Source organism: Pristiophorus japonicus, chromosome 22, assembly GCF_044704955.1.
Source record: "Pristiophorus japonicus isolate sPriJap1 chromosome 22, sPriJap1.hap1, whole genome shotgun sequence".
Classification (NCBI taxonomy): Eukaryota; Metazoa; Chordata; class Chondrichthyes; family Pristiophoridae; genus Pristiophorus; species Pristiophorus japonicus.
Genome location: NC_091998.1, coordinates 56,938,559 through 56,951,308, shown reverse-complemented (window position 1 = coordinate 56,951,308; position 12,750 = coordinate 56,938,559). Strand labels below are relative to the sequence as shown.

The window sequence follows — 12,750 nt, the reverse complement described above, 5'->3', positions numbered from 1 at the left end:
ACACATTTTATTTGTCGCTGTCAGTGCATGAATAAAACAAAATGGGAACTATGAACAGCAGACGTCTCAGAGGGGACACTGGCTCAGTGTTGGCTTGGCTCAGTCAGCTGGACACTTGCCTCAGCGTCAGAAGGTCACGGAAACAAGCCCCACTCCAGAGACCTGGGCACACGGTCCAGGCTGACACCGCGGGGAGAGTGACATTGACGGAGGAGTGCCGTCGTTCAGAGTGGATGTTAAACCAAATCTGCCTGCTCAGGTTAAAAAAAACCCCCATGGCATCATTGGAAGATGAGCAGGGGAGTTCTCCCAGTGTCCTGGCCAATGTTCCTTCCACACCGTAACTTCCAAAACCAACACCACCCAAAACACAGTCAACTGATCAGACATTTCATAGCTGTTTATGGGACCCTGCTGTGTGCAACTTGGCTTAACCTTTGGCCTACATAACAACTGTGGGGAGACTCGGAAACCTTGACCTTCGCAATATAAATAGGTGATCTATGACTCAGATCGACAGATGTGAAGATTTGCAAAAATACTAAATGTGATGTCGATAAGACTTGAGCACAAATTTCTTAGGCTGACACTTCAGTGAGGTACTGAGGGAGCGCTGCACTGTCGGAGGGACAACACCGAGGGAGCGCCGCACTGTCGGAGGGACAACACCGAGGGAGCGCCGCACTGTCGGAGGGGCAGTACTGAGGGAGTGCTGCACTGTTGGAGCAGCAGTACTGAGGGAGTGTTGCACTGTCGGAGGGGCAGTACTGAGGGAGCGCTGCACTGTCGGAGGGGCAATACTGAAGGAGCGCTGCACTGTCGGAGGGGCAGTACTGAGGGAGCGCCGCACTGTCGGAGGAGCAGTACTGAGGGAGCGCCGCACTGTCGGAGGAGCAGTACTGAGGGAGCGCCGCACTGTCGGAGGAGCAGTACTGAGGGAGCGCTGCACTGTCGGAGGGGCAATACTGAGGAAGCGCTGCACTGTCGGAGGGGCAATACTGAAGGAGCGCTGCACTGTCGGAGGGGCAGTACTGAGGAAGCGCTGCACTGTCGGAGGTGCCATCTTTCGGATGAGACGCTAAACTGTCTGCTCTCTCAGGTGGATGGAAAAGATCCCACGGCACTATTTCGAAGAAGAGCAGGGGACTTCTCCCCGGTGTCCTGGGCCAATATTTATCCCTCAATCAACATCACTAAAAATCAAATTATTCAATCATTATCACATTACTCTTTGTGGCAGCTTGCTGTGCGCAAATTGTCTGCCGCGTTTCCCACATTACAACAGTGGCTACATTCCAAAAGTACTCTGTTGGCTGTAAAGCGCTTTGAGATGTACGGTGGTCATGAAAGGCGCTATAGAAATGCAAGTCTTCCTTTCTTTATTTTTTTCATTTCAGGAAGACGTGGATGGTGTTAATAGAATGGGCAGATAGCTGTCACGTGAGATTTAATGTGGAGAAGGTTGAGGTGATGCACTTTGCAGGGGAGGAATAAGTTGAGGAATTGTCACTGAATGGGAAAGTTTGGCCGGGTGCTAGGCTGCCGAGTCTGGGTGTCCGGGCTCACTCACGGCGAATGGGCACTTGGGCGTGGAACTGGAGGGCCGACCGTGCCCATGGCAACTGCAGTGTCACATGCCGGGAGGGCCAGAGCGTTCTTAACTTCACTTGGCACTGGTGGACTGAGAAGCGAGAGAGTTACCCACCGCGCCAGGGCTGACACTGGGAATGGTATGTATGGTCCGACAACTCCCAATGTACGGTGCCCTGGTTGGGCTGGTGATTATGTGCGATGGTTGGAGAATCTTTGCAGGTTTTGGATCTAGTTTCGTGTTGGCACCAAACTCCAGTCAAATCTTCGCCTGACCCAACACGGTTAAGCTGCAGTGACCAGCTGCTGACTCTTCCTGTCCTTCAATATTCCGCCAACCAACACTTCTTTCTTCAGCAGAACCGGGTTGACTTTTGATCTGATAGGGATCACTTGCTTATCTTCAGATCTTGCCTTCAGTACAATCGATATTCACGCCTACGTACACATGTTTGTCTTGCTGTTTATTCTGACAGCATTGTCACTCACACTGTCGGAGAGGCTTTACTCTGTGGCTCGTGCCCTGTCGATATTTTTAGGAAACATTTCTTTACGCAGCGAGTTGTTGTGATCGGGAACGCGCTGCCTGAAAGGGCGTTGGGAGCAGATTCAATAGTAACTTTCAAACGGGAACTGGATAAATACTTAAAAAGGAAATATTTGCAGGACTGTGGGGAAAGAGCAGGGGGAGTGGGACTGATTGGATCGCTCTGTCACAGAGCCGGCACAGGGTGACGATGGGCCGAATGGCCTCATTCTGTGCTGTATCATTCTATGATTCTGAAATCTGCCGATATGTTCTCAGGGTGCTTTAGTTCACTTGCAGTTGATGTCTGGTCTTCAAATGGGGTAGAGTGATCATATTGAGGGATTTGCTCACATGGGCTCGGATTGTGTAACCAAACGCTCTGTTACCTCCATTTAACCGCCCCGTCTCGTGTACAAGAGGACGGTCACTGTGTGCTGGACAGTTCTCTGCTGCACACACACTATTGGATTATGGGTATCTGAGGACTAACTTTAACTTGAGGCAGGATCGAGTCAGTTGCCTGTTTTACATCCCCGCCTGACTTTACTCTCCATTGACCTCGTGGCGAGCTCGATTATTTCACCTCCTTCATTCTTACTCCCAATTCCCCCCCTGCCCGGCCCCCTGCATCACTGTGTTGCTATTGAGACAGATCTGGATGTCTCCTCTTCAAACCTGTGGAATTCCTTCATCCACCTATCTTCATGTTCTTCTGTAATCGTTTAAAAGGCGAGCATGATCTCACTTAGCCCCGCTCTTCTGGTCTGGGCAGGTCTTCCCTGATGGCATTTTTCCTGTGATAATGTCGCAGATTATTTTACGTCCCTCCACGTGTCTCAGGATTCTGGAAAAGGTGGCACCTCCGGTAGTGCTGCACTCCCTCAGTACTGCCGCTCCGACAGTGCGGCATTCCCTCAGTACTGCCGCTCCGACAGTGCGGCATTCCCTCAGTACTGCCCCTCCGACAGTGCAGCACTCCCTCAGTACTGCCCCTCCGACAGTGCAGCACTCTCTCAGTACTGCCCCTCCGACAGTGCAGCACTCCCTCAGTACTGCCCCTCCGACAATGCGCCGCTCCCTCAGTACTGCCCCTCCGACAGTGCGGCACTTCCTCAGTACTGCCCCTCCGACAATGCGGCACTCCCTCAGTACTGCCCCTCCGACAGTACGGCACTTCCTCAGTACTGCCCCTCCGACAATGCGGCACTCCCTCAGCACTGCACTGGAGTGCCGGCTTGGATTCTGTGCTCAAATCTCTGGAGTGGGACTCAAAGCTGCAACCTTCTGAGGGCGAGGTGGGAGTGCTGCTCACTGAGCCACGGCCAACACCTAAACGTACAATGCTCAGCCTTGGCTGCACGCCTCGCGAGAAGGTCCTCCAAAGATTAAAGCCCTGGGGAACGACCTCAGCTTCTCTCCCCAATAATCAGCCTGAAGAATGTGAGGGGCAAGCCCTGAGCTGGGTCCTGCCCTGGGGTACAACACAATGGGCGGGCGCCCCCCAGCGATCTTCCTCCCCCGGGCTGCGTGCTCAGTGTCTGACGTGCTCAGGGTCAGGTGTGTGACACGGTTGGTGATGGTGGTCGGGCAGATACTCTGCACCTGCTCCCCAGTTCCTGACTGCACGGCTCACGATAACATCAAAGATGCAGCAGTTTGAGCTCGGGCGCACGTCTGTGTATCTATTTAAAATATACACGGTCTGTGTTTGGGAAGCTTCCAGCACGCCCCGATTTCTGTTACAGTCACAGAAAGAGATCAGGGAGGTCAAACGGTTCAGGCTGGGTCCTCACCCCGGTGGAATACATTTACACTTCATTTTCTGTCCTCTAATTGACCCTAAATGACCTGAATTTGAACAAAGGGAGTAGGATGGGCCGGGGGGGGGGAGGGAGGGTGGGCATTGGCCTTCAAGGGACAATCCAGGCAATGTTCTCTCTCATTTTTCCCCATGTCCGGGGTCTTTAACCTTGCGAGGTAGCTCTTTCAGCGGCAGCGCTAATGAGCGACCTCCGTCAGCCCTGTCAACTTGGTTCAGTGGTCAGCACTCTCGCCTCCGAGTCAGAAGGTCGTGGGTTCAAGCCCCGCTCCAGGGACCTGAGCACATACATCCAGGCTGACACTGCAATGCAGTACTGAGGGAGTGCTGCACTGTCGGGAGTGCTGCGCTATCGGAGGGGCAGTACTGAGGAAGTGCCGCACTGTCGGAGGGGCAGTACTGAGGGCCGCACTGTCGGAGGGGCAGTACTGAGGGAGTGCCGTACTGTCGGAGGGGCAGTACTGAGGGAGTGCTGCACTGTCGGAGGGGCAGTACTGAGGGAGTGCCGCACTGTCGGAGGGGCAGTACTGAGGGAGTGCTGCACTGTCGGAGGGGCAGTACTGAGGGCCGCACTGTCGGAGGGGCAGTACTGAGGGAGCGCTGCACTGTCGGAGGGGCAGTACTGAGGGAACGCCGCAGTGTTGGTGGGGCAGTACTGAGGGAGCGCTTTACTGTCGGAGATGCCATCTTTCAGATGGGACATTAAACCGAGGCCCCGTCTGCCCCCTCAGGTGGATGTAAAAGATCCCATGGCACTGTCTTGAAGAAGAGCAGGGGAGTTCTCCCCAGTGTCCTGGCCAATATTTATCCCTCAATCAACATAACAAAAACAGATTATCTGGTCATTATCACATTGCTGTTCTGGGATCTTGCTGTGTGCAAATTGGCTGTTGCGTTTCCCACATTACAACATTGACTGCACTTCAACAGTACTTCATTGGCTGTAAACGCTGGTGGTCGTGAAAGGCGCGATACAAATGCACATCTTTCTTTCTTGCTTTTTCCGCGGGACCTTGCAATTGGTGTCTGGCCCTTGAAGGGATGGTCTTGGGGGTCAGGTTCACGGCTGACCTTCTGAGTGGTTCGAATCGCTTCCACTCCCTGGGTTCGAGACTTTGGATTTATTTGGGGATGTAACAAAGTGCAAGAGACAACTGGTTTTGTTGCGAAGAACTTTGATTTTATTGAGGACAAGAAAGCACAATGTCAAAACTTGTAATCACTAGAATAAAGAACACTTTATCACATGCTCAAAAGGGGTTACAGAAAATAATGCACCTCCCACCTCCTCATGCCTAACTCTGACTGGGTTGAACTCGAGGGCAAACAGAGATTATGCTCACCAATCCTCTTATTGTAAGTTGGCGGTGGTTCGCGATTTCAGGATTCGCTGGACTCTGTAGGTTCTGCTTGCCATACCCCGAACGTCGCCATAGACTTCTCACTGCGTAGTCTTCAGTTGGGTGGTGTCCGCTGATGCGGTAGGGCGCGTATTGGACTTATGGGGTGAGTACCCACTTTCTTCCGTCAGCAGTAGGTTTTAAAGTTCTTTTCGGTAAAGTTTCACTTGTCGGTAGCTAGGAACAGATCGTAGAGTGGAAACTTTCCAATCTTCTGTTTCTTCTTGAGGAGTTTTGTTCTAAGAATTTGTCGATCGAGGTGGTTTCGATGTTACCACGTTGGCTGTGGTCCGTAGCTGCCACGATGGCGATGTCCGAAGTTACTGGGAACTGCTTTCTCTGCCATGATGGTGTTCTTCCTTCTTCTTTGGTAGCAGAGCAGTGTAACCCAGGAGTGTCGTTGAGGCTAAAGACATCGATGCTCAGAACAGCTGTGTAGAAGGCTGTGTAGCAAGCTCTCTGGAAAGGCTCATTAAGGCTGCTTCTCCCTAACCTGTAAAACAGGGCCTCAGTTATACTTTGGGAGTCGCTCTAATCTCCGCGCCAAATCAGCCCCGATTCTTTGTCTTAATTTTGGCAGGCTCGATATCTCTTGGTCATATTTTGGCAGGCTTGTTAATGATAACCCGTTTCAGATGTGTCGATCTGTCGAATTCATTTCTTGATCGGGAAAATTAGTTTTGGTATGTGCGTTGTCTGCCTAGGCCTGGGTTCTCCATGTGGGCTGGATGGATCCATTAACATTATGTATGCGCTGGATGGATTTTCTGCTTAGAGCGATGGCTGGCTATCTCTGGGTCGATTGTTGCTATGCTAATGTTTCCTGGGGAGAAAGGTTTTCGAGTTGACACAATTCTCCAGACAATTTGGTTAGCTTCAATAACCCAGACAGCTTCAATACCCAAAGACTGGCTTCTTTAAAGGCTAGTTGTCCTTTTAGTTTTGCAGCCCCTCTTCACACGGACCCAATATGCCTTTTAAAATTCCAAACTTGGTTAAAACTCGTAGTTTCTTCCATGTGTGTTTTAGGATCCCAAACTTTCTGGCTGATAGTTCCAAATCGAGTTTCCTTTTCAATGAGACCAAACACTGGGGGGGGTTTTCCCACGAATTTTGCAACGTTACACCCTCGGGGAGCATTGAATGAGGGAAATCTTTTTGTTTTACGCAGCGAGTTGTTGTGATCAGGAACGCGCTGCCTGAAAGGGCGGTGGGAGCAGATCCAATAGTAACTTTCAAAAGGGGGGATTGGATAAATACTTGAAGAGGAAAAATTTGCAGGGCCGTGGGGAAAGAGCGGGGGTCAGTAGGACCAATTGGATTACTCGTTCAAAGAACCGACACAGGCACGATGGGCCGAATGGCCTACTTCTGCACTGTATCAGTCTGCGATTCTCTGAAATTGGCCTGGCAGGAATGAAATCTTCTCTCTCTCTCCTTTTGCAGAAATGGAGGAAAGTTTGGGCTTTGCTTTATGGCGAGAGCACGTGCTCTGTCGCTCGCCTGGAGTACTTCGAGTTCAAGGAGGGAGTGAGCGTGGTGGACAGGCAAGGGACCAGGAAGATGGAGAACAAGAAGGTCATCAAGCTGAGCGACTGCATCCGGATCACAGAGGCCCCGGCCGAGAGCTGCCCCAGCGATTGCCGGACCTTTCATTTGGAAACGATCGAGAAACTGTTCGCTTTTGCTGTTGAGTCGGCGGAGTACGAGGCCTGGAGTAGGAGCCTGTGTGAGATGGCCTTTCCGGTAAGACCAGCGCGCTAAGTTTGCGGAGGCGGGGGGGGGGGGGAAAGAGTGCTAGTGGGGTCTCTTGTAAAAAATGGAATATTGGCCTTTATTGCAAGGGGGCTGGAGTAAAAATGCAGAGAAGTCCTGCTACAACTGTACAGGGTATTGGTGAGACCACACCTGGAGTACTGCGTACAGTTTCGGTCTCCGTATTTAAGGAAGGATATACTCGCATTGGAGGCTGTTCGGACAAGGTCCACTAGGTTGATTCCGGAGGTGAGGGGGTTGTCTTATGAAGAAAGGTTGAGCAGGTTGGGTCTATACACGTTGGCATTTAGAAGAATGAGAGAGGATTTTATTGAAACGTGTAAGATTCTGAGGGGGCTTGGCAGGGTAGATGCAGAGAGGATGTTTCCCCTCGTGAGGGAATCTAGAACTAGGGGGCATAGTTTCAGAATAAAGGGCCATCCATTTAAAACGGAGATGAGGAGGAATTTCTTCTCTCAGAGGGTCATGAATATTTGGAATTCTCTACCCCAGAGAGCTGTGCAGGCTGGGTCATTGAATATATTTAAGGCGGAGATAGACAGATTTTTGAATGATAAGGGAGTGAAGGGTTATGGGGAGCGGGCAGAGAAGTGGAGTTGAGGCCAAGATTAGATCAGCCATGATCTTATTGAATGGTGGAGCAGGCTCGAGGGGCCGAATGGCCGACTCCTGCTCCTATTTCTTATGTTCTTATGTTCTCTTCAGCCGAGGCTAGTCTGGGGTCGGCAGCTCAGTCCTGGTATTTAGCAGGTGTGCTGTCCCTTTAGGGCAATCCTGGTTAATTGTAGCAGGCTGTAAACTGAAGCGGTCACTCAGAGAGCAATTGCAACTGCTCGGAAATATCACGCTGCGCCTTGAGGACTGGCGTCGAATTTTGTGTGAGGTTGTTTCACATCTGTAAGAAAGTGTGACGGCCAGCGTGTGACACCTGGAAGTGTGACAGAATCATAGAATCATAGAACGGTTGCAGCACGGAAGGAGGCCATTCGGCCCAACCAGCCTGTGCCGGCTCTCTGCAAGAGCACCTCAGCCAGTCCCACTTCACACCCTTTCCCCGGAACCGTGCAAATTAATTTTCCTTCAGGTATTTATCCAACTCCCTTTTGAAAGCCACGATTGAGTCTGCCTCCACCACCCTCTCAGGCAGCGCATTCCAGATCCTAACCACTCGCTGCGTAAAAAAGGTTTTTCCTCATCTTACTGTTGGTTCTTCTGCCAATCGCCTTAAATCCGTGTCCTCTGGTTCTCGACCCTTCCACCAATGGGAACAGTTTCTCTCGATCTACTCTGTCCAGACCCCTCATGATTTTGAACACCTCAATCAAATCTCTCAACCTTCTCTGCTCCATGGAGAACAACACCAGCTTCTCCAGTCTATCCCCGTAACTGAAGTCCCTCATGCCTGGAACCATTCTGGTAAATCTCCTCTGCACCCTCTCTAAGGCCGTAAGTGACAGATGTGCTAGAAGGGGTCGGTAGCTATAATCGGTCGACAGATCGCACCGCGGGATATTTTACTACATCAAAGTCGCTATATAAATGCAAAGTGTGCATTATTACCTGCCTTGTGCCGTCGAGCAACATGCAAAAACCATCTCGCTGGGGTACATTGGTGTCTGGTGTAGACAGTTTGCGTGTCTGGTAATTTGGGCTCTGTGACATTAATAAGAGCAGGAGTCGGCCATTCAGCTCACCGGGCATTGGGTGTGCTGTGATCGCTCCAGTTCTTCAATCCCTAACTCTCGCTCACTCTCCAGGCAGAAATCTATCCCTTTCAAACACCTCAACTGATTCTGTATCCATACCCTTCCGAAGCAATGCGTTCCACATCCCACACCCTGAGGTGTGAAGGCGCTAATTCTTCAGATGCGCACAGCTGGTCTGGTTCTAATCCCGAGGCCCTGTCACGTTGTGTGTGAGGGGGAAGAATCTTTTCCTCACTCCCTTGTCAATTCTCTTCATTATTTTGAACACTAGAATCAGATCACCACCTGAACATCTTCATTTCTGGAGGCCTCGGGGTCAAACAGACGCTTCAACCCAGGCTCCCAGTGATTCAACAAAAACTTGCACTTATATAAGCGGCGAGAGATTGTAGAGGGACGTGATCGGGGCCCTGAAGAGGCGAGGGCCCAGGGCCAGCCCACACTGTGCGATATGTGCGCGCTCGGTCCGGCAGCAGAGCTGGTCTCCAGTCGTCCTGGTTAACCCTTGCCACTGGACCAAGACCTCTCTCTGTCAAGCCCGTGTGGTGGCTGGTGTGCAACGGCCACCCCACGGTAAAAAAATCCACGCACAGGTATCTCCCACCCTTCAGGATGTAGTTCGGGACATGGAATATTAGGTCCTTCATTGAAACACCTGTGAACTCATCCCTTTTTGGCGTAGAAGCAAGTCATCCTCGATACGTGGGACCGCCTAAGGAGAAGAAGCAGCATTTATATAGCGCCCTTAATGTAGTAAAACGTCCCAAGGCGCCTCACAGGAGCGAATATCGAACAAAATTTCACACCGAGCCAAATAAAAAGATATTAGGACAGATAACCAAAAGCTGTATCAAAGGGGTGGATTTTAAGGAGGAGAGCAAGGCAGAGAAGTTCAGAAATAAATACTTGCATTTATATAGCGCCTTTCACGACCATGCCTTGGATGCCTCAAAGCGCTTTACAGCCAATGAAGTACTTTTTGAGCGAAGTCACTGTTGTAGGAAATGCTGCAGCCAATTTGCAAGCTCCCACAAACAGCAATGTGATAATGACCAGATCAACTGTTTCTTTGTTATGTTAATTGAGGGATAAATATTGGCCTGGGCACCGGGATAACTTCCCTGCTTTTATTCAAAATAGTGCCAAGGGATCTTTTATGGAGAGGGCAGACAGGGCCTCGGTTTAACATCTCATCCGAAAGATGGCACCTCCGACACTGCAGCGCTCCCTCGGTATTGCACCGGGAGTGTCAGCCTGGATTTATGCACTCAAGTCCCTGGAGTGGGACTTGAACCCACAACCTTCTGACTCAGAGGCGAGAGTGCTGCCCACTGAGCCACCAGCTGACAACTATCGAATGAGTGAATTCCAGAGCTTGGGACCCAGGCAACTGAAGGAACGGCCACCAATGGTGGGGCCATGAAAATCGGGGGATGCTCAAGAGGCCAGAATTGGAGGAGCGCAGAGATCTTGGGGGCGGGGGGCGGAACGGGGGGTTGTGGGGCTGGAGGATGGGGACAGAGATAGGGAGGGGCGAGGCCGCGGAGGGATTTGAAAACAAGGATGAGAATTTTAACATCGAGGCTTTGCAGGGCTCTCTCAGAGGAGGCGATCGGCAGCATGGTAAGCCTGCAGCATTTTGCTTCTGTCACCACAACCACATCGGTGAAAAATGTAAACGGTAAATAAAGCTCTTTCTAGGCAAGAAAGCATACTGCCCAATATAAAATGCTTCCCCCGACCCTGCAGGCTGAGCTTACAGCCCCCAGGCCTCTGGGTGAAGTTTCCATCACTGAGTCTGTGTGAAGGGTAATCTTGTGACAATCAGTGTTTCCGTTCTCGGTTGCACTGAAGTGTGAACTTTTAGTGGAAAATGGGTCTGACACCAGAGGAGCAAAATTCAAACTATCTGTGCGCTCTGTTGTAAAAAGATCCGTGTACGGCATCTTCCTGTGACATCAGGCTCCAGGTGTCAACACTTATTTCAGTTGCAGATAAGTATTTCACAACCATGATAAAGTAAAACAATAATCTCAGGCCACTAATCTTCTGACCTCGAGCGAGAAGTTCATGAGCAGTTACAACTATTTTTGTAAAACTTTTAAATCAAGTGCCCCACCCCCTTGTTAAAGGGGCACTGGAACTGACAAATTAACAAATAAAACTTTATAACAATTCAAAAATTAAAATTTGGTTGCCGAGGAGGTGATGATGCACTCCAGTCCCTCCGGCGCCCACCTCTTTCGGAAGGCCCCGAGCGTACCGGTGGACACCTCGTGCTCCACCTGCATGCGCGAAACGTAGCCGCGGAAGAGAGGCAGGCAGTCGGGCTGAATGACCCCCTCGACCGCCCGCAGCCTGGACCGGTTAATGGCCGCTGTGGCCAGGCGAGCACTTACAATTGCCCTCTGACTGACCTCAGGGTGTTGACAGTTCGTCGAATCTGCCTATTTCCATCACCTTCCCTCAGGGAGCCATTGTGCCGTGTCCTCAAAGGGACATGCCACCAGCTAAACGTCACAACCATTCGCGAGCAATGCCAGGGGCTATCGGCTAATTACATCTAAAAATAGTTTGGATACAAAACGAAAGCAGCAGTATTGAAGAGCTAGTCACGTTGGAAATATGCGCGTGGATAGAATCTCGTCAAATCATAAAGGAGTGCGACCTTTGAACCAATGTCTCGCGGGATGGAGTGAGGATTGGGCTACGGGACTGTAGTGGTCATTTTCCGCCCTGCGCTCCCTTTGAGTGTGGTTTCCCGCCAGGAGTGTGGGATCGATGAACGTACTCTACAATTTATGGCACAGAAAGAGGCCAATCAAGCCCATCTTTCCTGCGCCAGACGAGGAAGGGAGGTGGAAAGCGAGAGAGACCGAGGATCGAGGCAATGAGAGTGCAGTACAGGCAGGAATAGAACAGAAAGCCACAGAGCGTATCATAGAACCATAGAACGGTTACAGCACAGAAGGAGGCCATTCGGCCCATTGAGCCCATGCCGACTCTGTGCAAGAGCACCTCACCCAGTCCCACTCCCCCGCCCTTTCCCCGTAGCCCGGCAATTTTTTTCCCTTCAGATACTTATCCAACTCCCTTTTGAAAGCCACGATTGAGTCTTCCTCCACCACCCTCTCAGATAACGCATTCCAGATCCTAACCAATCGCTGCGTGAAAAAGTTTTTCCTCATGTCACTTTTGGTTCTTTTGCCATCCGTGTCCTCTGGTTCCCGACCCTTCCGCCAATGGGAACAGTTTCTCTCTATCTACTCTGTCTTGACCCCTCATGATTTTGAACACCTCGATCAAATCTCCCCTCAACCTTCTCTGCTCCAAGGAGAACAACCCCAGCTTCTCCAGTCTATCAACGTAACTAAAGATCAGAACATAAGATTTAGGAACAGGAGTAGACCATTCAGCCCCTCGAGCCTGCTCCGCTACTCAATGAGATCCTGGCTGATCTTCTACCTCGACACTTTCCTGCACTATCCCCATATCCCTTGATTCCCTTAATATCCAAAAATCGATTGATCTCTGTCTTAAATATGATCAATGACTGAGACTCCACAGCCCTCTGGGGCAGACAATTCCAAAGATTCACCACCCTCTGAGTGAAGAAATTCCTCCTCATCTCAGTCCTAAACAGCCGACCCCTTGAAGTCCTACATCCCTGGAATTATTCTCGTAAATCTTTTCTGCAGCCTCTCTGAGTCCTCTCAGCGAATCAGGAAGAATGAGGGGGTGGGGCATCGGCTTACCTGGCTGATATATTTTGATGTTTTTTTTCCAGATGAATTGGAGTGAATGGCCAATGCTCAGTAAGAATGACAGCATGCAGTGGTCCAAGAAGGTGAAGACCAATTTGGTTACCATGGAGGAGAACACACTGTACAGCACTCGAGTGGCGGGTAAGGGAACAGCCTTCCCGAGGTC

General features: G+C 50.8%; 1 protein-coding gene across 1 annotated transcript in view; it reads left to right on the top strand.

Moving 5' to 3' along the window:
• LOC139234777 (docking protein 2-like) overlaps positions 1-12,750 on the top strand; it is a 59,187-nt gene that overhangs the window by 14,722 nt on the left and 31,715 nt on the right. Inside the window, exons 2-3 of the mRNA XM_070865468.1 lie at positions 6,785-7,084; positions 12,608-12,725. Coding sequence (XP_070721569.1) covers positions 6,785-7,084; positions 12,608-12,725 — 418 coding nt within the window. The remainder of the gene's footprint in view (positions 1-6,784; positions 7,085-12,607; positions 12,726-12,750) is intronic.